This window comes from Orussus abietinus, unplaced genomic scaffold (assembly GCF_000612105.2).
Source record: "Orussus abietinus isolate OABI.00-Male unplaced genomic scaffold, Oabi_2.0 scaffold69, whole genome shotgun sequence".
In the NCBI taxonomy this organism is placed as follows: domain Eukaryota; kingdom Metazoa; phylum Arthropoda; class Insecta; order Hymenoptera; family Orussidae; genus Orussus; species Orussus abietinus.
Window position 1 is genome coordinate 437,647 of NW_019394275.1, and position 25,821 is coordinate 463,467.

A 25,821-nucleotide genomic window follows, 5' to 3' on the forward strand; every position below is an offset into this window, starting at 1 on the left:
ACATTCTACGGAAAATTCCTTAATTGACCTGATATATGTACATTGAAAATCTCGAGTAACATCATTACACGTCTTGTTTTTTATATACGCCGATACGTGCAATGATTTACTATTAAATAGTGTTGTCAGTTATGAAGCGACTCGTGATTAAAAGCGACAATGCGCAGAAAATCATGTAATTAACGGTTCTCTGAGAGAATCGGCAGGAATGATGAATCGCGAATATCTACGCGGGACGGTGCAGGCACTGCCAGATTTTTCACTGACTTTTCGAATTAACGTCGTCTGAATTTTTACGAAAGTATGTTTTCCTCATTATCAAACGTTTGGGGCATGATAGGCGATCTAGCAGGTAAACACGTGGGCTCAGGTTGCCAGATATTCGCGTCGAACGAAGCCTAACCTCACTTTGCAGCTGTCAGAATTTATCCGATGCTCTGTAACCTGTTATTATTTTTTTTTTTAACGTTTCTGTTAGACGACTAAGTATTGTATCGGTTATATATTTTTCTGGGTAGAGAGGAAATCGTTTCCCTAGTTAAAGGTGATTTTCAGAAAACTTTTAACCATTTTGGTTTGACATTATTTCGACGCTGCTGTAACTTGACTCTCTAATTCTCATACCGTTTCGTCGTTAGTGAGTTTTGGGAAAAGATCGCAAAATTTGAAGCACTGATTTATTTTCAGTTGATTATATCGACGTGGATTTTACTCTGTGGTTAACATGGCTTCTGACTCCTCTGCTAATTGCATTCCTGCTTCCGATGGTTATCGGTGTCCTCCTTTATGCCACTGCCACGATATTGTACGTCTACAAGTTGCACTGGTTAGCGTCTTCATTTGTTTTGTTTATACTATAGTGTACTATTATTGACTGTCAATTAACGATGTTTTTAACTGGTATGGAAATAGGACAAGACTCAGACATGCATATGATGGCGATTGGAAAAGTGCCTCACGCAGTATGGTTGCTGCTGTTTGGGATGCTCAAGGATGGATATGGCATGGTACATAATTTAAGAGTAGCTGACATCGACAGCTCCTTATGTTTCGAATATAGTTCTCCTAAATTCTTCATTCTTCTGTTGCCAACAGGATATGAGATTGTCGGTCTAGAAAAGATTCCAAAGGATGAGGCGGTTTTGTTTGTCTATTATCATGGAGCCATTCCGATAGATCTCTACTACTTTATCTCCAAAGTGTTTCTTTTTAATTCGAAGCTCATCCACTCAGTCGCAGATAGATTTCTCTTCAAGTTTCCTGGCTGGTCGATTATCTCCGATGTATTGAAAGTGATTCCTGGTACTATCCAGACATGTTCTTCAATCTTGAAGGAAGGGAACATGTTGGCGATATCACCGGGAGGTGTTTACGAAGCACAGTTTGGAGATTGCTATTATCGACTTATGTGGAAAAAGAGAGTGGGATTTGCAAAGGTCGCGCTAGATGCCAAAGTGGTACATAATTTATTTTATTCTACCCTGAATTGTATTCAATCTGGTGCCTTCCTTTATAGTGATATTATTTGTTTTAGAGTATAATTCCTATTTTTACGAAGAATCTTAGGGAGGCATTTAGAACAGTAAGCTGGGGCAGGAGGATATGGTTAAGAATATATGCTGCAACAAGGTTTCCTCTTATGCCAGTTTATGGTGGCTTCCCAGTGAAGCTCACAACTTACGTAGGTGATCCGATTCCGTACGATGGCAGTTTGACACCCGAAGAGCTTCAGTCAAAAGTATGGTGATTCTCAAATGTTACGAGCTATCTGTAAAATCTCATTAATTTTGGTAAGATATGACAGATTATGATCTGCTTAAAGGTGGCAGCTGCTCTAGAAGATTTAATAAGGCAGCACCAAAAGGTGCCTGGAAGTATTACACGAGCTTTAATGGAGAGGTTGCCTTTCTTCAGAAAATGGATCAAAGGCAATGAATTAAATGGCAAGAACCGATAGTTTTTCGTTTCCTATTTTTCGTTTCATAACCTCTGGTTCTCTATCGGAATTTCTACACAGGGTTCGCAATTCAGAAAGTAAACGGTGATACAATCATGCATAATTGATTTAACGTACTTAAAGTTACATTTGACTTTTCTGTGGAAAGTCAGTGACGATCTAGCCAGGAAGACGAGGAGTGACATTATTGCAGTGATTTAAAGAACTCACTTTAAGGTTAAAGTATTTAACGGTGCTTGCAGTAATTACAAGCAGTAGCGTCTTAAGAACAAGTATTCTACACTTTTATAGTTCTTTAGAATTTCTTGGGATAAATGAATATAATGTAATGTTTAACTGAAGATCATGACATATTTGTGCGTATATAGTGTGCAGTTTTGCATTACGTTGATCATTTGTAGGATCAATCTGCATGCGACATTCCAGTCCATTATGAATTTTCTATATGTACTTGTATAGATGAGGTTTACAGATCTTTTTCTTCGGTAAATTAAGTAGAAGAGCCAAGAACTATCCAATTTGTTAGAACATCTATAGCGTTGAATGCTAAATGTGATTCATCACAGATGTACTTGAATCATTAAAATGTTGGATTATTTTATTTATTGCTTTTGTATATATTATGTTAAACATAATAAAGCACATAAGCAAAGTCTGTCTTTTTTACTTTTATTTCAGAAGCTGACTAAATTAGATTTAAAACATTCTTCGTAGTTAATATTGCCTAATGATCATTAGTCGAACATTGAATGTTACAACTACATTAAACTGAACATAACATCGTTCATGATTGTTAATAGTACATAACCGTACATATAATAGTACATTTTCGAAAAATTATTGCTTATTTGGGTTTTGAAATGACCGCCATTTAATTTAGTATTTCCGCCACGGGAGGAAAAAGGGTGACCTCTCTGTGATATTATGCACTCTGTGACTCAGTTCGAGTAACACGGCGGAAAATGAGCCGACATTCAAATTACTTTGATAGATTTTAGTAGAAGTGTTTTCTCATGTGATTTATGTTATCACTCTTGTGATTACCAACTATTATCAACATAAAACTGTTATTACGCCCATATTAAACAACAATGACGGTTTCACTAGGTTAGTATTTCGTTGGCAGTAGTTATTTGTCAAGATTGGTAGAAACTTTTAGGTTAGAAGTCAGTTTTTAAGTAAAAGAAAATATAAACGGATATAAATTGAACACAGTTACAACTTAGTGTGCGAGTTTACTGTTCTCTATATATATTTTCTTCAGATACGGTGATATATCTCGTGTTTGTTGCCATATTATGGGGTGCGACAAATCCCCTGATCAAGAAGGGTTCTCAAGGAATAGAAAGTGTTAAGGATCCCTCACCATGGAGACAGACATCCAAAGAAATAGTTTATTTGTTTACAAATCTGAGGGTTAGTAGTAGCTGAACTATTTAATTCTGTCGATGCTTATTATATTTTCTTTCAGTACGTGATACCGTTTATCCTTAATCAATGTGGGTCTTTGCTGTATTTTTTTGCTCTGCAAAATGCAGATCTGTCTTTGGCAGTTCCAGTAACTAATTCCCTTACATTTGTATTCACTGGAATTACAGGGTGGATCTTGGGAGAAGAAAGAGTTCATAAAAGTAAGATTTCTTCGTTACGTGGTTCAGATGATCTTAATTATTGTTGTTTAACACCTGATATTTACAGACACATATTTTGGTATGATAATGATTCTTTGTGGATCAACTTTATGTTGCCTCGACAAAGTAGGCATGACCAACGATCGCGATTTATAGTGATAATCCTGGACGAGGGTGATTTTCGTTTTTCTACACAGCCTAGTAATTAATTTTTCTTAGTTGCTAAATAAAACATAGCGATACTCTGGTCACTTGGTATTACGTTTATTTATTTCAAATTATTCAATAGTGTTACAAAATATAATTTGTTTCAAAGATTGCACTTGTGTGCACGTAACATTGGCTTATATTTAGCAGCGTTAAGAGCTAGGTTAATTAACGACACTGAGTGGGTTGCTCGCGGAATGGCATAGTTTTGAAATTATACTTTTCAACGATCTCATCCTTGGTATCGTCCGGACTTTGACGACCACCCACCTATAAGTATCAATATGTCTGGCCAAAGTATCTTTATATCTATGATATTTACATGCAAATCTAAGTTAAAGGTTTATATATACACATGTAAATAGCACCAAAAAGAGCTTGAAGTTGGAGCGCAGTGAGTTCTCTATTAATCGTGTTAGCCAATTCGGTACATATGAAAATACACGTTCCGCATTACACTCTCGCTCTCACAACTTAATCATTCAATTTACATACTCTTGCAGAATCGGTGTTGCAGTTATGGCATCCAAATTCATTTGTGAGCCGTCGCATGCATAAATTCACAGTCAATTGGCACAGAGTCAGCGCAAATTGTTATGCATATCCGAATATTAATAATCTGCGACGAGGGACGTTAATCATACATTAGAATCAGTACAATTATTTACATTAACGCGTGTCGAGGTAAGACCACAAAGAGGTATTAGTAGACGAGCCGTGTTTTGCAGGTTAGGGCCGACATCTTATCTGAGAGTACTTACGCTGTAGTCAATTAAGTGCGCAGCCTGTATACCTTCATCTTAGGAAGAGCTCGCTTACCTTCTAGTAGTAGAACTTTTGTTGCTTCGGTAATTTTGATTAAGTTCAAAGTAATAATACTGTCGACATAGAAGGGCAGGAATGGCACAGTGACTCATGGTAAGTTGAAAAGAAAAATAAGTACGGTATCTTCGCGTTCGTACTTCTTCGATGCGAACGGTTCGTTTCATTACTTTTTTCTTTTAGGAAAGAGGTTCGAGTCGGGACGAACCGTGAACGTGTTCGAAAGGTTCATTACTGGAATGGCAACGTACCTTCTAGGTACATTAAATGCCCAGAAGAGTTCCCTCTCTATCGTTAACATTGTGGCCCACGTAGTTGTCGAATGCGTTCTCATCGTACACGCCAAATTTACGTAAATAAATCCTGCAGAGAGAAGGCTATGTAAATATCGTGACTCTAAGGTCTCATGCATCGTAGTTCCGTGTTTCTCATTTCTCAAGACACCGTGATTATCGCTTGGCAATGACGTGTTCTCGTTAGATACTTGTAAGTATAAGTAATTTATTATTTCCTGCATGCAGTTGACTCGAGGTCGCAACGTTACAGTTTTATTTCTAAAGAAAGCCCGGTCTGAGTGTCGCCAGACTCGCTTCGGTTCTTCGTACAAGTGTCTGCATAGTTTTGCATTAATATCTGCACTTGGCGTGAGACTCTGTCGCACCGGGGGAAGCGTGAGTCGCAGTGTTTACGGTTGCAAATTATTACGTGTGTAAAATGGCATTTTAGGAATGTTAGATATTGCAGGTCGCTCTTCCACTGAGTGGCGATACCGTTCGAACGAGAACATGCGATATTTCCCGGTAGAATCGATCGATCGAAGAGATCGACAAGTAATTTCGGAGCAATTGATTAGAAAGCGGTCTCTCATTATCGGTCATTTAAGATTCCCGCGGGAAGTTTCAAACGTGGCGGGGCAGCGGTCGGAAGATGACGCGTGCCGCCATCTATCGAACCACGGTCCAACTCCGTTCCCGCGTTTCCCGAGGTCCCTAATTTACTGAAAGATTTCAAATTCCACCGTAAAAGAACGCTCCACCGCTAGTAAGCTCTGGAACTTTCGATCACCGCGAAGAAATCCAACAACCGGAAAGTAGGTTCGGGAAAATGTCGTTCCGGCCGAGAAAATGGTGGATTGGCGAGTGGGTTTCGGGTGCCTCCCACAGATGGCAGCACCGACTAGCGGCGCCGCCATCTTTCGCTCGCGTCAAACGGCTCTGTAAATATCGTAAACGTTCCCGGTTTTCCTCGAATCCAGTTAATCGGCGGAATTGCGACTATGGACTGTAGTCGATTAAGCTTGTTGGGGTAATTGTCGCAAGGGGCGAGCGGAACCCTTTCGTGGGGTGTTACGACGGGGCTTGCTCAATTCGGCGGGCGCGATCGAGCGCGAGTTACTCGTGAGAACTCAAGACTAGCATTGGTCAATGGCCTGTGGGCTCAGGCCCTGGATTTCTTGCCGCTTTTCAGTTTGAACCAGCCGGCGCCCTTGTTCGGGTCGCGCGGCACGGAAGTGGACCTGCCGAGTTCCGGCCGGGAACCGGAAGTCCGCGACTTGTTGGCCAGCGACTCCGTCGACATCGTCCGGTCCACCTTCTGCTTCTCCTGCGACTTTAGGGTGCTGCGACTGATCGTTCCTACGATAGAAAACGGAAGATATTATAGAACGGGACGAAATACAGATAGATAACTTTCCTTATACCGAATAAATCGGCAATAATCGGGCACGAGGGCGAGACCTGGGACTTTCTCCGCGTTTCGGCGAGCAGTTTCCTAGTCGAAAGGCCGTTCGCCAAGCTTACCGGTTTTCGCCAGGTTGTCCTTGCTTCGTCGGGCTTCCTTTCCGCGTCGATTGAGCGTTTCGCGACTGCGCTGTTTGCGTCGCATCGTCGAGACGGGCTTTTGGTGGTGGTGCTGCTGCTGTTGGTCGTAGTTGATCTCGAAGGGCTCCCGGTAGTGCCGAGGCTTCCAGGGCGCCAGGACGCTCACGCTCCTCGAGACGGTCCTCGTGAATGCCTGCAAGGGTCGGTTCAACTCCTCGCGGCTGGCTGCTCTGCGTCGTTCGTTCGGTCCCGGGATGTCGCCAACTGGAATTTCTTTATTTATTATACTTCCAGGCGATTTCCATTGGGTTGCTATATAATCCCAAGGCTTACGTGTTAAGGTGTTATCAAAGGCTCGTTCCTATTATATATATCGATGAACTTCTCTCGGAACCGGGTACGCCAAATAATTTCAAACTTTGTAAATAATAAATAATTTCAAATATGAAGGTCTTGAAATTCACGGAATTTTATTTTTCGTAAGGAAATTTAGTCATTCGTCCCGAAATAGATTAGAGATATAATTTTGAGAATTTTAATACTTTTATTGGGACTTTCGTAATCACGCGTTGAAGGTTCAAATTATTTGGCGCACCTTGTTTGGAGAAAAGTTTTATATGTATTTTGACGTTTTGATTCGTATATATAGTGACCCTTTCATATCACCTTATCACCATATAATTTTAATGGTAATCGTTACATAATTTACTACGTGACGATTATAGTGACGATATAACGATATATAGTGACCCTTTCATATCACCATATTACCATATAATTTTAATGGTAATCGTTACGTAGTAAACTATGTACTATGTACGTATGTATCTAATTGGGTATGTAATGTATGTAATGGTAATCGTTACGTAGTAAACTTCTTTTTTGATACATATATGTAGTGACCCTTTCATATCACCTTATCACCATATAATTTTAATGGTGATAAGGTGATATGAAAGGGTCACTATATATCGTTACGTATCGTTATATCGTCACTATAATGGAACTATGTAATGATTACCATTTAAATTATATGGTGATAAGGTGATATGAAAGGGTCACTATATATATGTATCAAAACGTAGTTGACTACGTAACGATTACCATTACATACATTAAATATCCAATTACATACTTACGTACATAGTAATCGATACTAGTAACTTATTATCGTACTTTTTCTCTTATTTTAGGGAAAATAGTGGAGGGGACTAACCTGTAGGAGCGTGTAGATAGACAACGGATCGTTGCGATCGCTGGGAGTTCTGGCTCTGTTGGCTGCTGTCGCCGGTCGTGCTTTCTCCTGAAGACAACGCACTCTCTGCGAGTCGCGGCTTCCTGGGGGGTGCGACCAACCCCAGAGGGTGGCGACTCGAATTCGTTGCGTCGCGCCTCGCGTCGACGTGGTCCTCGGCTCGTTTGCTCCTAGGACGTATGTATAACATCATATAAGGATATAAAGGTAAGGATGATGGTCATAAAGATAATTATAAGTTGTCCCGACAGCTTGAACATGTGGATTTTCCAAAAAAGTATGCCATTCGGTGCAATACCCTATGTAATTCGACAGAGCACCGATATGAATACGAGCGTCGGTAACGTCGGCATGTAGAGGGATCTTTGTTACCGAGGTCGATGAAATTTCTCGACGCGTTTCAATTCACCTTAAGGGGATGTGAAACTCATCGAGGAACTTGATCGACGTCGATAAAGATTTTTCTAAATGCCTACGTTGTTGACGTTGGTTTTTATATCGACAGCTGGGTCGAATTATATTCTATCGAATTATATCGAATTATATTGGGTATTGAGAGCTCGACGCCATTTTGGTTCCTTCTGGGCTGTTAAGAAATTTGTTTGAAAAATCCAAATTTTGAAATGTGTCAGGACAATTCTTAGATGATGAGGAGTGAGGAGTCAAAGTTTCGGACAGTTTGGTGTAATACCCTTAAAATAAAAGTGTTGTATTCGTATCGACTGATTTGAAGGGGGTTTCACTTCACCTTAAGGAATTCGCCGCGGCCCATGAGTAATGGCAACGCGTCCGGGTGCCATTCGCAACCCGGGGGTGGGACCGTCGAGGACAGGAATTCCCAGGAGATATTAATCCGTCGCGATATTAATGCCTTCGGACCCGAAAATTTCGCTCAAGTTTGTCCAATTAATCAGTGCGAGTTAATCCTGGTTGGGTAATACCTTTTGCAAGGGCTCAAGCCACGGTACCGAGGTGTTCCGTTCAGCCTCCCACGAGGATTACGACGGTGAAAGGAAATCCGGTGATTTGTCAGCACTTTTGCGTTACTACTTTTCCCTCTTTCGCGATTACATAACCTGAGAAACGTACGTTACGATGCTTTTTCCCGGTCGGGCACTTTCGCACGTCGCTGGAAATTTCTGAAAAAGGACGCCGGATTCTCACGTGCGACCGTTTCCGAAAAGGCACTCGATTCCTGGAATCCGCTCCGACTTGTCCAGTAATTATGCCCTCGGAATGCGGAGGGCCAACGTGTTTTTCCCCTCAAAATTTACATGGAATTCCAATTCCGTGGCCGAGATCCTTCCCGGCAAGAGAGGGAATGAGTTTGCCGACTCGGACTCACCTTGACGGGTCCAGAGACACTCTCGTCCCTTCAACTAGTCTTCGTTAAGGTGAAGTGGAACACCCTTCAAATCAGTCGATTTGAATACAACACTTTTTTTTTAAGGGTATTAGACCAAACTGCCCGAAACTTTGACACCTCACTCCTGATCATCTAAGAATTGTCCTGATACATTTCCAAATTTGGATCTTTCAAACAAATTTTTTAACAGCCCAGAAAGAACCAACATGGCGTCGAGCTCTGATATTTCGATCGATATACAATTATCGAAGGCTCTGATATGAGAATCGAAAGGGTCAGGACAATTTACGAGAATTTAGAACACTCTGGTAATCGATAAACTCGCATTTGAACGGGATAAAGGCTAAAAAAGTGTTGTATGCCCTTGTATGCCAAAACGATGGGAATACGAGGTGTCGGAGTGAAGATTTAATTGACCTGGAAATCACAGATGGCGCAGGGGGTCCCTCTGCAGTCAATTAGGGCCCCAGAAAGCACGAATCCAGAGGATTTCTGGAGTTTTACTTTGATTTCTTTATAATTATTGTAGGAAAACGACAGGTGGAGTATGCCATTTGGTACAATACCCAATATAATTCGACCCAGCTGTCTATATAAAAACCAACATCGGCAACGTAGGCATTTAGAAGAATCGTCTTTATCGACGTCGATCAAGTTCCTCGACGTGTTTCACTTGACCTTAAGGTCTCTTTTTCCTTTTTTTCTCCAGGTGAATGAAGGCATTTTAAGGTGTTTCCAAAGTGTCATATCAATACGTATCGGATGTAAGAATGTCTGTGAAATTTATCTCCAAACTGGGCGGAGGGAATAATTTAAATTTAATTATTGAGAAAAGTTTCAAGAACGATCCACTCCACTCGGATGCTACTTTCATACCGCTTTGAGTGATTGGATCCTTTTGCGGGTCTTTACTTAGATACTATACATCCCGGCGATAATTACTAATCAACTTGTTCGACGAAACAGAGAATTTGCACTATTCTATCCGAAGGATTTTCCTCAATTTTGTTAATTAGTTGCGCTCTCCTTATCGGTAGTTAAGAGCTTCGGCCCATTCGGTCTATCTTCTGAATTTTAATTCAGCTAATCGGATCATAAATCTAGGAGTCACTAGGTTGTTACTATTATTCCACAGTCCCTATCACGGTGTAATTACTTTTTAATGACTCGTCGCCGAAGCGGTGTTCCTTTTGAGTTCCCAATTTACGAGGGTCTTGTAAAGTGGCACCAGCTCTTATCTCACAGAGACGTATCTCACTATTTTCAGATTAATCTAATAATTCATTTAGGTTTATATCCTCTGATTGCCTTTGATAAGACATGATCAGGTGTCGCGGAATGCAAGGACACTCACTTTCGGTCCCGGTTGGACGAGACGGATTCCTGGTCGGTGTCGCCGAAGAAGCGGAGGTTCTTCTGGACGGACACCCTTTCCGGCGTCGAGGACACCTCCTCGTCCTCGGTGCCGGTCGTCAGTATCTCGCTTTCGGGTATCCTTGGCTTTTTGTCGACGGCCTGGAAGAACGAGAAGAGAGTTCCAGCTCGGTTTTTTCTCCCCCTGCTTTTTTTCCCCTTCTTATTTTTATTTTTATTTTTTTTTTTTCTACGTGTTTCATCCGTCCGAGACAATTGTCCACGGTGGGCACTTCTGCGCCCCGGGCTCGGTTTGCTCGGGCGAAAAAGAGGCTCAACCTTGGCGAGTCCCAGGACTTTTCAGGCAAAAAGGAATTCCTCGGAAACCCCTTTTGCCCGAGAGAAGAGACCGTCTGGTCTGCTCGATAAGATCTTACTTATCGCGAAAGAAACGGCCCAGGGAAATCTCCCGCTTCTTATCGTCGCTAGGAAAAGCGAATCGAAGAAAAATCCCGGAGGTCCTGGAGGACTCGTCTTGCCAGGACGAAGGGAGGTCTCCTCGCGAGATCTTGACCGAGTCTTGATCCTGCGAGTTGGATCGCTCAGGAAAAGCGAGTCGAAGAAAAATCCCGGGGGTCCTGGAGGACCCGCCTCGCCAGGACGAAGGGAGGTCTCCTCGAGAGATCTTGACAAGAGTCTGGGTCGAATCGTTGTCCTGCAAGTTGGATCCCTCAGGAAAGGCCAATTGAAGAAAAATCCCGGGGATCCTGAAGGACCCGCTTCATCAGGACGAAGGGAGGTCTCTTCGAGAGATCTCGGCAGGAGTCTGGGCCGAGTCGTGATCCTGCGAGTTGGATCGCTCGATAGATCATCGTCCATGGGGAGATTCACGCGCACGCAATCAACTCGGGCAGCTATCAGCCGCGAAGGTACCCTCCGAGATCGAAATCGAGATCTGACGGAGATTATTCCGCGGACGATGGTTAGCTAGGCAGGCTCGGTGCACTTAATCTCGCGATTAAATTAAACCACAGTGCGCGGAGTTCGTTAAGCATTTAATTAAACTGGTAATTGGAGGTTGTACTGGCCCTAATGGCCCCGGCCATGGTGAACCATTGGTCGGTGGAGGCGCTGGCTTGTCCAATGTGGTCTTCGCGATCGTTTCCCAAAACGCAGGACTCGATTTTTCGTCATTTCTGCGAGAGTGCTCACCTCTCGGATTGTCATCTCACCGTGAGTTTATTCACCCGATTCCGAGCATTATTAAGAGAAATCATAATTTTTCTTTTTTTTAATTACAGACATTATTCATGAATTACTTTCGTTGTTTTACCTTAGCGTTGGTCTTGTTCTTTCTGGAGAGGGACTTGAACCATCCCTTCCTTTCTGCCTCTTGGCCTTGGTTCTCTCTCGTCAGGGTGCTTTTGGACCCACAAAAGTGATCCTCGTCGCGAGTCAAGGTTCCCGTCGATCGGGACAACCTGGCGGGTCGAGGCGGGCTGGGACTTCCGCTGGGAGTAGACAGACGTCGTCGTTGACTGTAATCGTCCTGAAAATGAAACGTTTACAATTAACCCTCTATGGGCCGAATTTTTCATTAAATAAAAAAAAATTGGGGGAACGAAAAATCAGCAATTAGGAACCTATGTATGCAAATGAAAAAAAATTGTTCATTTAAAATGTGACCTGAAAGTTACACGGGCCCATAGAGGGTTGACATTTTTAAGCTGGTACTAATTTGACACCATTTTTTTAAAGTTAGCCTTAAGAGTGAATCTTTGTCTCGAGGAAGAAATGAAACGGCTGGTGATTAGAGTTCCTTTCGAAGGCGATTCGAATACGTTTTGAAATTCTAAGGTGGATCACATTCGTTTCGAAGGCGATTCGAGTACGTTTTGAAATTCTAAGGTGGATCACATTCGTCTTGAAGGCAATTTGAGTACGTTTTAAAGTTTTAAGGTGGGTCGAATCCGCTCTGAAGGTGATTCGAGTACGTTTTGAAATTCTAAGATGGATCACATTCGTTTCGAAGGCGATTCGACTACTTTTTGAAATTCTAAGGTGGATCACATTCGCTTCGAAGGCGATTTGAGTACGTTTTAAAGTTTTAAGGTGGGTCGAATCCGCTCTGAAGGTGATTCGAGTACGTTTTGAAATTCTAAGGTGGATCACATTCGCTTCGAAGGAGATTCGACTACTTTTTGAAATTCTAAGCTGGATCACATTCGCTTCGAAGGCGATTTGAGTACGTTTTAAAGTTTTAAGGTGGGTCGAATCCGCTCTCAGGTGATTCGAGTACGTTTTAAATTTTTAAGGTGTATCACATTCGTTTTGAAGGCGATTCGAATCCGCCTTAAGGCGGTTCTCGTCGGCTTGCAGCATTCGCGGCCTGCCCCGCGATGCGTTACCGGCTTGGGTTTCGATACGCAATATAATAACATATCGGCGAGCGCCGGTTACTCGGCGCATAAACTCTTAAATGACTCACAATGAATAGCCCATATCGCGGAATCATCTGCATAGTACAAGACCGCGCGCTTCCCTGCGAGTCTCCATATATACGAGCAACAATATGCCCGATGCGCTTTCCATAACGAGTCGCGAGAGTCTACACGGAGGGGGGCATTGTGACCTACGCACCGCCCTGTTAACTCTTACCGACTCTCGCAGAGAGCCTCTTTACCGACCCGTGCCGATTCTTACTCTTGCAACTCTTGCAACGCGCATGCGTTTCCCTTCCTCCGGAGCCATTGCACATTAATCTCATCGGTGCATACAGGGTGAGCCATTTAGCATCGCCACCTTGCCCGGATGTCTCCTTTTCCGACAAAACGCATTTCCGGTACATCCGGTACATCCCCATAGCTTAACCGAGGGAAGATTTGCATTTAAAAATTAATTCCTATTATACAGGTCGGATGTAAATATCAACTTGGGTGATGTAGGTAATAGGTAAATATTCATTTGTATCATCTAGGGTGGATTTAAATACCAATGTATATCATCTAAATGTACCCGTGTCGAAGGATAAGTCATTTTAAAGCCGGAACATTGGTATTGGTCACTCTTACGAGCATGCGCCATGGATGCGTCCCAGTGCATAACTCTGCAACGTTAAACCGACGCCGTGGGTCACCATGGATTACGCATAAATTCCAACGCATGCTATTTACGACGCGAATAATCTCCCTGGCATTGCTGCGGAAGAGATCGCCGAGGAAAATCGTTCACAAGGGGAGCGATCGAAACGTCGCGTCGTTCTATAAAGAATTTCTCCACCTTTCTCCAACCCGTTTGCACCGAATGATCTTAAACTGTAACCCGCGATCATGGAGGTTCTAATGAAGGTCTTGAAACTCGCGAAATTTCAATGTTCTGAAAATGAAAGAAAATCTCTTTCCTTTTGCCTCTTGTCTGGGAGAAATATACAATTTTTCCTTGAAATTGAAATTTCCACAGTTTCAAGGCGTTCGTTAGGACGTTCCATAGCCACGTTTTAATGTTTCAAATTATTTGGCGCTTCCAGAGGGAAAGTTTTATTATTTTTCAGGTTTTTTGTGGGTATGTATATATGACGCTTTCGTAACACCTTAACGTATTCTAATTGGGAAAGGTGGCGCGTGCAGCTCGGCGTTAGCGTGCCCGGAGCATAACTCTGCAACGTTAAACCTCCCGCTGTAGGTTACCGCGGATAATGCGTAAATCACGGGGAACGGGATTTATGACGTGAACACCTTACGCAGTCTTGTCCCAATAGGTGGCGGAGGGTAGCGCGTCTCTTGGGCGAACACCTGCTTCCAGGATACCCGTAATAGGGATACCTACTGTTGCGTCCAGGTCGTACACTGGGAGACATCAATGCCCTCCCAACCTGCACAGGCGATGCCGTATCTGCAGGGGAGACATCAATGCCTTCCCATCCTGCACAGGCGATGCCGTATCTGCAGGTGAGGCAACATCTACGCTGGGGCGATTGGTTTTATTTTAGGTAAGTTTTGTCAGGGCCCTTCATAATGCCGAAAGTGGCATCGATATCGCTCGTGCTCGTTTTCTCTCTTAATGGGGGAAGTTCCTTTTCATTTCTTTTTCAGCGAAACATTCAAATCGAAAAAATTCCATTTCATGCGTCACTAATTAATCCGAGATGAGAAGTACCAATCCTAGCCAGGGATTTTCATATTAGAAGGAAAAAGCATTTCGGGGTGTACACCTCGAAAGTGCATACACCTCGTGCACGGTATGTGCGTTCGCGTGCACGAGGACCGACCGCGGAGGCGGTGGAGGCGAGAGGACGTAATGTCGATAGGGCAAGAAACGTAATGAGAGGGAATCCCGCCGCTGTACAAAGGGGCATTACAGTAAGATCTGTAACGCGCAAAGCCGCAAAATAAACGAAGGGGGCCCGTAATGGCTATTGGCCGGCGTCCCGTCGATGGTTCCCCTTGCGCATGCGTAACTGCGTAACCGAGAGCAAACGGACCAATAAGAAAAACGCCCCGGGGCGGGAAGGAGGGGGTTTGGTGGAGATGCGCCGCAAGAAGCATCTCCTCCACCTTGGCCATCGCCGCCAGAGAAGACGGGATGCGGTTTGACCAGGAATGCGAGTCTACCGTGGAACGTCCTCCTGCTTTATCCTACGACCGCGACCAGACTCGTTCCACTTTCCCGATGGGCCGCGCCATTGCGCCGGAGGATCGACTCTCGTTATGCAATGGCGGCCAGTTTTCTGCCCCTGCGAGACTGGCACACCCTGGTCTCTCCGTGTCATTTCTCCAGAAGGGTGCCGTGGCCCTTCTGTACGATTTCCTTTTGCTCCCGAAAATCTTAATCAACTGTTAGACCCCGTTGAACGGCCTAGCCGGTCGTTCCCAAGGAAGGGGAAAATGGTACCGCGTTTACTCCGATCGTTTTTGGAAATGCCGACTTATTTCGGATGTAGAGACTGGCACACCCTGGTCTCTCCGTGTCATTTCTCCGAAAGGGTGCCATGGCCCTTCTGTACGATTTCCTTTTGCTCCCGAAAATCTTAATCAACTGTTAGACCCCGTTGAACGGCCGAGCCGGTCGTTCCCAAGAAAGGGGAAAATGGTACCGCGTTTTGTTCGATCGTTTTTCGAAATGCCGGCTCATTTCGGATGTAGAGCGCGGCTTCGAGGATGGTGTAAGGTCGTTCGCTCTTCGCCATCGTAACATGAAAAGCACGAGGTTTCTAGGGGGTCGCCGCATACCTATCGCATAAAACCGGATGTACACCTTGGTGGAGGCGCATCGATGCGCACCACCATCGTCCTTAATGAGTAAGGGATGGGGCGGGGTGCGGTTTACTTTATTTGGAATAACTTCGGATGCGATTCCCATGCCTAGGGGTATACCTATATGCAGGAAACGATGCCTGATATGATATTCGGACCCCTCCGAGTGGACCGCGATAAGCACAAAACTGTTGAAAAACAAATTCAGACATTCTATAAAAGCGCTGACAGTGATCCTATAAAGTATGCTGGAAAAAACGCGTTTTACCCATTGTCCGCCCTTCCCGCGAGATATTCAATTTTTCTCTATACGTCCATTCTACGTTTATTAAACCATCGTTTTAGTCGCCCAACGCGACAACGTTGTTTGAACGTAGTCCGTATGTACAATAATTGAATAATATACGCTCTAAGGACGTTGAAACTTTATGTCGACGTTTCTTATGGACTTTCAAATCGGATTAAATGGATCCTCCGAGGTTTGTCCTATTGGCGGGACTTTTAGAGATATTAAACGAGATTGTTCTCCCTTTTTTATGGGTCAGACTTGGAATGCAATGTGGTCAGGTGTCGGAATACTGGAATTCGCGGTCACCTCGTCAACTACGCCGACGCGATCCAAGATGGCGGCTTCGTTGGGGTGCGGACATTGTTGTCGCCGAGACGCGAGAAGCTGTGCACGACCAGAGACCGTGAGATCGCAAGGTCGGTTCTCGTGAGCAACAAAACTTCCCGGGGAAACCGCAAATCTTGTGCCCCTTCGAAAGAACTCAATTGTTGCCGACTAATTTCGTTTAGATTTCAATTTTCTAAAGCGCCACAGTGGACCAGTTTCACCCGATACTGCTAACGTTTCAAATGAACGGCTCCCTATATGACGTCGACGTTTACGATTTTCTATGATTTTCAGAATTACAATTGAATCCCGCGTTACGTCCTGTACCTTTCATTTGTTAATTAAAAGCGTCGGTCACGACTTTCCACGGTGAATTCCAGAGAGGATTGGCTTGAATATGAAATCATGTTTTTTTTAAATAAATGGTTGAATTTAGGCAATTCTTTAGCGTCGGATAAATTTACTCACTTTCCTGGGATATTGGACGGATTGGGTAGGGGAGTTAGGTTAGGTTAGGTCAAGGATCGTTGAAAAATTCTCTGCAATTTCCCTGTTTTCTATGTTTTTGCGCATTTTCGCGTCGCGCGGTCTTTAATCCCAGCCGAGGCCGAGGAGCCATTTCCTGCCTTGGAAGACGTCACTTGCGGATTCCGCGAATTATACGAGTTTGCTCCATTAGCGACACCGAGAACGATGCTTTCGCGTGTGCGACTCCGCTCTCGAGTTACTCACTCCGGATGCTCTTACTAGCCGAGAGCATCGAAGCGACGAAACTAGAACTCTCGGCGAAATGGCTTGATATTCCCCCGAGCAAATTGCTCCATAATTCATAACAGCATTGCATTCTCGTTCCGAATGAAATGCACTAGTTTCCTAGTCCTCTGTTACGTTTACGGTCTCCACGAAGGCCTCGAGATAAAATACTCGAAAATTAAACACGCCGTCACTTTCCTGTAGTTAGGTCAATTTTCCCGAGGTATCCGAAAAGACCTTAAAGCTCAAGCGTTAAATATTACGTGGGGTCCAATTAACGCAATTTGATGTCCCAGCTCTTCCAGTGATTTCCCGAGTTCCCGACAGGAGAGGATACCGTTTCCAATGATTCCTTTTACATGCAGCAACGGCAACATATATGTACGTTTGTCAATGGTAGTTTTTACACGAGCTGACTGTAATATACACATGTTGCTATTGCTGTAACTGTAATTATTCTTTGTAATAACGTGTACTACAATGAAGTGGTACATTTGACATTTTTACCAGCGTAGTCGTTACTTTGCAGAACTGCTGTCCTCATATTTACCAGCGATGGCTGTTATATCTATCCCAATTGTAGTAATTATGACAACTTTTTTTTTCTCACCGTGCAGGAATATTACATTCATGAAGCTTTCCTCCGAGCTGGGTGTACCGAATCGCTTCAAAGCGATACATATTGACCAGTCCGGTGCGCGAAGGGGGCCGCTTAGATTCCCCCTAGATTCCCTAGTTACCGCGGTGCGCCGCGGCGCGGCGCTGCGAGATGTATCTCCGGCGTCGGTAACCCGAGCGGAGCGGAGCCCTAACCTGCCTTAACGCGAGCTTAGAAGGGGCTCGGGGCCGCTATCGGCAAATTGCGATCGGCGACCGCCTTGTCGGCGACTCCCCTTGTCGGAGAGGAGCCGGAGGGGAGATCCCCGCGGTACCGCGAATTTCCGGGCATTATTCCCTCGTTTTGGTCGAGACAAGGGATCGGCCTTGGAGGCAGCTCTCGGTCCCGAGACCCTTGAGAAACTCCACTTTTACGCTTTTATCGGAAAATTGAGGAAACGGCCCACCGCCACTCCAAGGGACCGAACTCACTGGCGAGGGGCAAGATATGTATAGAACCAAGAATCGAGTGTCCAAGACCAAGATGGCGCAGGGGTCCCTCTGCAGTGAATTAGGGCCCCAGAAAGCCCGAATCCAGAGGATTTCTGGGGTTTTACTTGGATTTCTTTATAATTATTGTAGGAAAACGACAGGTGGAGTATGCCATTTGGTACAATATCCAATACAATTCGACCCAGCTGTCGACATAAAAACCAACGTCGGCCACGTAGGCATTTAGAAAAATCTTCTTTATCGACGTCGATCAAGTTCCTCGACGTGTTTCACTTCACCTTAATGTGGATTCTTCGCTTTCCCGATGGCATATCGGAGTCCGTGGGATGTCGTCTTTGCAGAAGCGACCATAGGGGGGCGTGGATAGACGGGTAATTCTTGGGTAAGGTCCAGGTAAGGTCCATCCCGCGGTCGGTGGTTCACGCCGTAGGAGTTGGATCGGGCCTATATTCGTTAATGGCAATCATTTCGAGGATCTCGCAATCTTCACGGATGAACCTGCTGAACCTTCTTATCTATCACTCGCCAGCCGTGGTCGAGGTTCTGTGGGATGAGCCGGGACGAGAGACGAGACCAGGCGAGGACGAAATGAGACGGGAGGAGACGAGATGGGACGGTTCGTTCCTCCGGCAACGGGCGTTCCTTCTCGTTTCTCGTTCCCTGTTCCTCGTTCCTCGTTCTCCGGGGTTGCGTCGTTGCCGTTGCCATTATCGTTATTACCGGCCGTGCGGATCGTCAGCAGGAAACCGACTGGGAGAAACATCATCGCGGCAATAAGCCCGGAGAGCGGTGGGCATGAAAAAGACGTCAGGCGTCGTCTTCTCCCCAGGACTTTCAGGGATCTACGGCAGATGGCGTCACCTCTTCGCGCTTAAGGTGAAGTGAAACACCCTTCGAATCGGTCGATTTGAATACCACCCTTTTTTTTTAAGGGTATTGGACCAAACTGTCCGAAACTTTGACACTCCTGATCATCTAAGAATTGCCCTGACACATTGAAAATTTGGATTTTTCAAAACAATTTTTTCACTCAGTCCAGGCCAGAACCAAAATGGCGTCGAGCTCTGATATTTCGATCGATATACTATTATCGAAGGCTCTGATATGAGAATCGAAAGGGTCGGGACAATTTTACGACAATTTAGAACCCTCTGGTAATCGATTCTCTTCTAGATATATTTAAACAATGAAATTTCACGGGAACAGGGACCTTCCTTGTAGCCTCTGTGTTGACGTTGTCAGGTTTGAAAGGATTCGGTAGACCCAGTTTGGAGAAAAGTTTCATAAACGAGACTACTTTGGGGGCACTTTAACATCCCCTTAATATCGTAGGAGTAGAATTTATCCGATATCTCCTATTCTACAAGCTATGACGGGAGGTGACCAGGTCGTGACCACCAGATCGGCTCACAGGCACTAAAGACAATCAAGTCTCTGGCGGATCGCTTCATTAGGACAATGGAGGGCCTTTACGAGAGGGAATTAAGCGTCGTTTATGAAAATTGCTGGACCAGGTCCGATATTAATGAGGACGCGACCTGGCGGCTTGTTTGCGTCGTATGGATAATTTGGTTAGGCCCTTTTTACGTCGCCTCTCATTAGGCCTCTAATTCGACGCTACGAGCGTCCTGACGCCTTCTCGGGTAAGGTCCTTTAAGAGCTCGGGAGCTGAGTGTTTTTGCGCCAAAGTGGCGGCACGTGCAGGCTCGCGATTTCACGAGCTCATGGAGACGGAGACAAGATGGCGGCGCATCCCTCGTTGCCATCTCTGGCTCGAGTAACTGGAGTGATGGTAGGAACGTCAGTGGGGAGTGGCAATTAACGTCCACGGTCCCTGGGACTGACATTCAAACGTTGCTTTGCAACTCGGCTGTTGAGGTTAGGACGGGTAGAGGTGGAGGGTGGTAATTAACGATGGAATTGGTGAATTTTGTTATTCCTTGTTGGGACACTTTTGACTCTGTTGACGAGAAGACACCCAGGAGTTAGGATGGTCAGACCCGTTGAGGGTCTTCTAGGATCGATTTTTATGCGCCAGGTCGTTGGATTCGTGCCATTCATACGATGTCAATGAAAAATGGAAATTAACGTCCATAATTGACCCCGTTGACGAGAAGACACCCAGGAGTTAGGATGGTCAGACCCGTTGAGGGTCTTCTAGGATCGATTTTTATGCGCCAGGTTGTTGGATTCGTGCCATTCATGCGATGTCAATAAAAAATGGAAATTAACGTCCATAATTGACCCTGTTGATTCTAGGATCGATTTTGACGTATCGAGTCGTACTATTCGTGCCGTTCGAGGCTGTCGAAGAATCTTGTCTACGCTTCGTTACCACCGGCCGAGGCAGTCTCTGTCGGGGTTATTTCGCAAGAAGGGAGATCCCCACCTCGCGGTCTCACGATCAAGGGGTCTGTGGGCCTCGGAAACCTCCCCGGCCGTCGGCCTCCGATCCTCGGCATAACCCCGACTGGAATCTACGCGATGCGATCGTTGCAACGCCGCTAAGACGGGGTGGCGTGAGTTATAGATGGCCGTTGTAATAGATGTTGCCGTCAGCCACCGCGAGACACCTCGGCGATCACGCGGAACGAAATCGTTTATTTACGGAATGACGGTAGACTTTATCCACCAGGTCCCGGGGTAGTTTCTTCTCGCGAAACCAAGCCAACAGCCGAGATCAAACTGGCCCGACGTCCGTCCATATTTTACAGGGATTGGATGAGGTCGGGAGATTCGATTGCCCCGTTTCTCAGGGAACTGGACCAGATACCGCTTAATTGGACTGTCAAGTGACTTTCACGATGATCATCGTCCAGGGGATATTCAAATTTCTGTGCCTTCGGTGTGCCTGTGCCGTTGGACACACTTCTGGTGTGGTATTCCCTGATATCATTAGTAGATACATTTCCAAATAGCAACCCACTATTGGGTCTTATTGTTGTGGTTTAATTTAGGAGGGAACTTTTTCCTACAAATGGTGATGTCCGACTTGGATATTGGCAGGGTGGCTGCTCCCTTTTTGGAGACATCTTTTGTAAGAAAGAAATGAAGTCGTTAGCAGGAATCGGGAGGCTTCCAATGGACCGTTAAGCAGATCCTTTTCCCACAGTAAGGACTGGATAGGCTCGATAATGGCGCCCGATCGGCTTCACGACCGGCGCAGACCGCAATGAATATCCGCGGTGTATCGTGTTGCCAGTAATCGAACGGCCTTCGCTCGAGCCGTATTAACTATTGAGGAGATGCATCGGCTGGAACGGCATGGACGAAAGGCTCCGAACTGAGGATCGCGTCCATCCGGTCTTCGAGTAAATGGAATCGAACGATGCTCTCGATTACTCCAGGCTGCTCTCGAGTACTCTCGGTTTCCACCAGAAGAATCCAGGAATTTTGCGGCGGCGGGTCGAAACCCTCGCGGATTCGATGGATCCCAACTTTCTGATATACCGGAAGGAGAGATACATAAAATGATGATGACTGAATACGCTGAACGAGCGGAAACCTGACCTTGAAAATACCTAACACGTGGCCTTGATTAAATGGATAAATAAAATAAAAAAAAAAAACACCGATAAATCGGAACCAACATATACGTTATATATGCATTTGGAGGGCTTAGATACCTAGATACTCATTTTTTTTTTTCATTTCCTACCCTCAAACTTGATCCCAAGTACCAGGTTCGTATATTAACCGCGAAACTCGGTTTTCTGGTCGTAAAAATTCTTGTGGGAAAGGGCGATCTCGGTTTTTATAATCGGTCGATATCATCGATGGGCTCGGAGGGGACGGAAGGGATGAAGTCGCGACAATGCCATTTGTCGGTTGAATGTAAAACGATATGCCATTGCTCGTTTTATTGCCACCCGAGCCGCGCCGGCTATAAGCAACATGGCGGCCCTCGATCTAGGCGAGGGCAATGCCGTATTGTTATTTGTTAGGTTAGGTACTATCCTGCTCCTACAGATCGAGTACCAGGGTGTCCGAGATACGACTGAGAGCCTGTACGATGTCTTCCTCGCGTTTATTGTTACCGCCTCGACGCACACCGACACCGATCTCGAGTACTCTCTCTGTGCGTACTTCCATTGCGGTAACTTCAATTTCCTCCCCTCGATAGACAATCCAGAGCCCTAGGCTTCCACCTCCTATTCGACATCTATCTCTTCGCAACTTTTAAACACATAAAGGACGTTTCTTAATAACAAAAATCTGAAATATGCCCCACGTGGTAACCTCACTTTACACGATATCTAGGTATAGATTAAAAAAATTCTCTAGTTTGGGGAAATGGTAGAGTTAATTGAAAAAACGCGACGTTCATCTCGCGTGGGAAGGAACGGGTTGGAAATTAATTTCATTTCAGAATCCAAGGATAAACTCTTCATACAATTCTGGATATGGTATAAAGTGAGGTTATATTGAGTGGCGCCAATGGAAAGGCGTCGAAATTTGGTTCGGCAAAGAAGGCGATAAATTTGCGATTTCTCGCGCGGAATTGCCCGGGCCATGCGGATCTCAATTGCCGGCGGATCGGCAATGTGATGGCGGTGTTGCAACGCCGAGGTGTTGCGGGATTAGATTGAATTAGGTTGTCCGGATTAAGTTGGATCCCGGCTGTGAGAAACCGCTAAACTTTCCGTTGGATCCAGCGCATCCTCCGCGGTTTCCCAACGTCGCCTTCATGCGGAAGTGTCGACTCGTGCGGGCGAATCGCGTCGGGTCGACCGTCATTCCCCGACACTTGGAAATTCCTCCATGACGAAAATTTGTTATTAAAGAAAAAAATAAAATTTCATGGTTTTTCCTTCATGCGGAAGTGTCGACTCGTGCGGACGAATCGCGTCGGGTCGACCGGCATTCCCTGGCACTTTAAAATCCCTCCAAAGACGATTGGGAAAAAAAATCCTCATNCCCAGTACTGCCTGGGTCAACGTGGACCTTGTTTAAGGTAATGAATCCGATTCGATTAGTTGGTTCTCGCTGTTTCGAGAGAAATTTTCTAAACATTTTGACGTTTTGATATATCGAATGATTCTTTGATGTCACCTTAATGTTTCAAATTATTTGGCGCACCCAGTTTGGTGAAAAGTTAGAGAATTATTTCAACGGGTTGACGTATACAGAATGACACTTTCGTAACACCTTAAAGGAATAGGATGAATAGGGTAGGATGCCCTTCGCGTTCTTTGTCCCTCGCGCGTCCTCATCGTGGACTCTTGGATTGCGCAAATATCTCCGAGCCTCGATGGGAGGAATTAGCATAATGCCGGGAAGCATTAGGCTCGCGAGAGCAAATTGTGCGGCGAGGGGCATCGACTTCAAAGAACTCGAGAAAGAACCCCAGAGGAGATGAGAGACGGAACGAACCTAAGAGTGGAGGCTTCCCTCTCACCTGGACAGCGATGGACGACGAAAGAGGATGATAACTCTAGAAACCATATTTCTAATGGCTAGGAGCATCAGCAGGATGATTTGGACATTCGCCCGATAACGATTGATTCTTTACACCCAGTCCGGAAAAAATGTTTCGCGATTTCCCGCCCTGATAAAAAACCGATGCGAATTTTCATGCATTTCCACACATCTAATAAGTGAAGTTTCACGTAAACGATAAATGGAAAATTGAGAAATTAGAAAAGTGTATAAATACACGTAACATGCCATGCTGACCGTATTAGCGCACTTTTACTTGAATTAAATGCGACTTTGAGTTACGATTTTTGTTAACCTAACGCGGATGCCGAATGTGACGTTAGAGGGCAATGTAGTTTTATTGGAATTTAATTCTGTCATCAAATGATGATGTCAATTTCTACGGGCATTTTGATCAGGGGGAGTGAATTTAATTCTGTCGTCAAATGACGATGTCAATTTCCACGGGCATTTTGATCAGGGGGAGTGAATTTAATTGGAATTGAATTGTATCATCAAATGACAATATCAATATCCACGGGTATTTTTATCAGGGGGACTGAATTTAATTGGAATTTAATTCTGTCATCAAATGACGATGTCAATTTCCACGGGCATTTTGATCAGGGGGAGTGAATTTAATTGGAATTTAATTCTGTTATCAAATGACAATGACAATTTCCACGGGCATTTTGATTAAGGGGAGTGAATTTAATTGGAATTGAATTGTGTCATGAAATGACAATGTCAATATCCACGGGTATTTTGATCAGGGGGAGTGAATTTAATTGGAATTGAATTGTATCATCAAATGACAATATCAATATCCACGGGTATTTTGATCAGGGGGAGTGACCTTAATTGTAATTGAATCGTGTTAGAAAATGAACATGTAAATTTCCACGGGCATTTTGATCAGGGGGAGTGACCTTAATTGTAATTGAATCGTGTTAGAAAATGAACACGTAAATTTCCACGGTCATTTCGATCAGTGAGAGTGAATACCCCCGTCCGGGAGAATTTTCCTCGGAAATGTCCGATTCGGCAAAAAGTCGAACCGGAGGCCCAGGAATGCGGGAATGGAGACGTTCCCGCGGAATTCGCGGTGGCGGCGACTTTATCGCGAACCCCTTTTCCGATGGCTACGGCAGCGGCCTTACGGGAAGAGGACTGGTTCTCTCTCAAGTGCGTCGATACGTGAACCGAGCATACGGTCATACTTGTACCCACCGGGAGCGCGCATTCGCGTCGGTACTCGCGGTGGAGGCGCGTCGTGTGGGTGCGCGAAACACCAAGTACATACACAAGCGGTTCTCCCCGAGGGCTGAATTGCGGCGAGCTGCAAAATGCCGGCGCGAGCCTTCTTTACCTCATTATCATATCCGGACGTTTTCTGCCCCGAAGACAGATCGGCCAGAGGGTGGACGGGCCTCGAGTACTCACTTCCAAGGCGCGAGTCCTGGCTCACCGAGTGACCTCTCAGGGTCCCGGGTTAATCTTCGTTTCTCGGTTAATCTAGACTCTAACGAGATATAAAGGAGGCATGAACGAATTTTTCGAAGGTTCATCATGGCGACCCGGCAAGCGGTATCGGGATGACTCTATTTCAATCCCTCCCTTGACCGACCCCCCAGGTTTCCGCGATAAGGTGAAGTGAAACACCCTTCAAATCGGCCGATTCGAATACATTTTTTTTTTAAGGGTATTAGACCAAAAAGTGTTGTATGCGCTTCTATGACAAAACGATGGGAATACGAGGTCTCGGAGTGAAGATTTAATTGACCTGGAAATCACAGATGGCGCAAGGGGTCCTTCTGCAGTCAATTAGGGCCCCAGAAAGCACGAATCCAGAGGATTTCTGGGGTTTTACTTGGATTTCTTTATAATTATTGTAGGAAAACGACAGGTGGAGTATGCCATTTGGTACAATACTCAATATAATTCGACCCAGCTGTCGATATAAAAACCAACGTCGGCAACGTAGGCATTTAGAAAAGTCTTTTTCATCGACGTCGACCAAGTTCCTCGACGTGTTTCACTTCACCTTAAGGCGATGCGAAAGTGGCGGCAAAGAAATTTCACCCATATGAAAGTTTTCTCCGAACTGAGGGTACCGAGTCGTTTCCAACTTTGCACCGTGAATGTGGAGGATATAAAGAAGGTCTTGACATCCATAAAATTTCATTTTCGTGCGTTTTATATATATATATAGCATGACCCTTTCATATCGCTTTAAGGTGATATGAAAGTAGCGTCGAAGG

The 25,821-nt window shown here is 44.9% G+C and overlaps 3 protein-coding genes across 5 annotated transcripts in view; 2 read left to right on the forward strand and 1 right to left on the reverse strand.

The window, feature by feature from the left end:
- The first annotated feature begins 23 nt into the window (after positions 1-23).
- On the forward strand, positions 24-2,586 carry LOC105694944 (transmembrane protein 68). 2 transcript variants are annotated; one of them, XM_023434878.1, is made up of 7 exons: positions 24-352; positions 688-826; positions 913-1,007; positions 1,096-1,457; positions 1,535-1,738; positions 1,823-1,943; positions 2,018-2,586. In XM_023434878.1, the coding sequence occupies exons 1-7, from the start codon at positions 304-306 to the stop codon at positions 2,062-2,064; spliced, it is 1,017 nt and encodes a 338-aa protein (XP_023290646.1). In that variant the 5' UTR covers positions 24-303; the 3' UTR covers positions 2,065-2,586. The 2 variants fall into 2 exon arrangements, with proteins under 2 accessions (XP_023290646.1, XP_023290647.1); XM_023434879.1 differs by having other exon boundaries at positions 24-301.
- A 333-nt stretch (positions 2,587-2,919) lies between these two features.
- Positions 2,920-3,787, forward strand: LOC105695425 (transmembrane protein 234 homolog). Its single transcript, XM_012416967.1, has 4 exons — positions 2,920-3,064; positions 3,222-3,373; positions 3,429-3,588; positions 3,656-3,787. The coding sequence occupies exons 1-4, from the start codon at positions 3,049-3,051 to the stop codon at positions 3,742-3,744; spliced, it is 417 nt and encodes a 138-aa protein (XP_012272390.1). The 5' UTR covers positions 2,920-3,048; the 3' UTR covers positions 3,745-3,787.
- Positions 3,788-3,839: 52 nt separating this feature from the next.
- The window catches only part of LOC105695406, an 81,398-nt gene continuing 59,416 nt past the window's right edge, over positions 3,840-25,821 (reverse strand). Inside the window, exons 3-8 of one of the 2 annotated variants that reach the window (XR_002762442.1) lie at positions 11,745-11,960; positions 10,413-10,573; positions 7,654-7,862; positions 6,417-6,710; positions 4,615-6,251; positions 3,840-4,414 (exon numbers count right to left, since the gene is read on the reverse strand). Coding sequence is in view for 1 of the 2 variants with exons in the window: in XM_023434889.1 (XP_023290657.1) it covers positions 6,055-6,251; positions 6,417-6,701; positions 7,654-7,862; positions 10,413-10,573; positions 11,745-11,960 (1,068 nt within the window). In the remaining variant the exon portion in view is untranslated. Of the gene's footprint in view, positions 4,415-4,614; positions 6,252-6,416; positions 6,711-7,653; positions 7,863-10,412; positions 10,574-11,744; positions 11,961-25,821 lie in introns of those variants that run through there. The other variant, XM_023434889.1, reaches the window with a different exon arrangement.

Bases quoted from the DNA above. Each gene is read 5' to 3' on its own strand.
- LOC105694944 (XM_023434878.1), top strand. From the start codon at position 304: ATGTTTTCCTCATTATCAAACGTTTGGGGCATGATAGGCGATCTAGCA. The intron at 827-912 runs GTTAGCGTCTTC...GTATGGAAATAG, and splicing joins TACGTCTACAAGTTGCACTG to GACAAGACTCAGACATGCAT. The intron at 1,739-1,822 runs GTATGGTGATTC...ATCTGCTTAAAG, and splicing joins CCGAAGAGCTTCAGTCAAAA to GTGGCAGCTGCTCTAGAAGA.
- LOC105695425 (XM_012416967.1), top strand. The intron at 3,374-3,428 runs GTTAGTAGTAGC...ATTTTCTTTCAG, and splicing joins ATTTGTTTACAAATCTGAGG to TACGTGATACCGTTTATCCT. The intron at 3,589-3,655 runs GTAAGATTTCTT...TGATATTTACAG, and splicing joins AGAAGAAAGAGTTCATAAAA to ACACATATTTTGGTATGATA.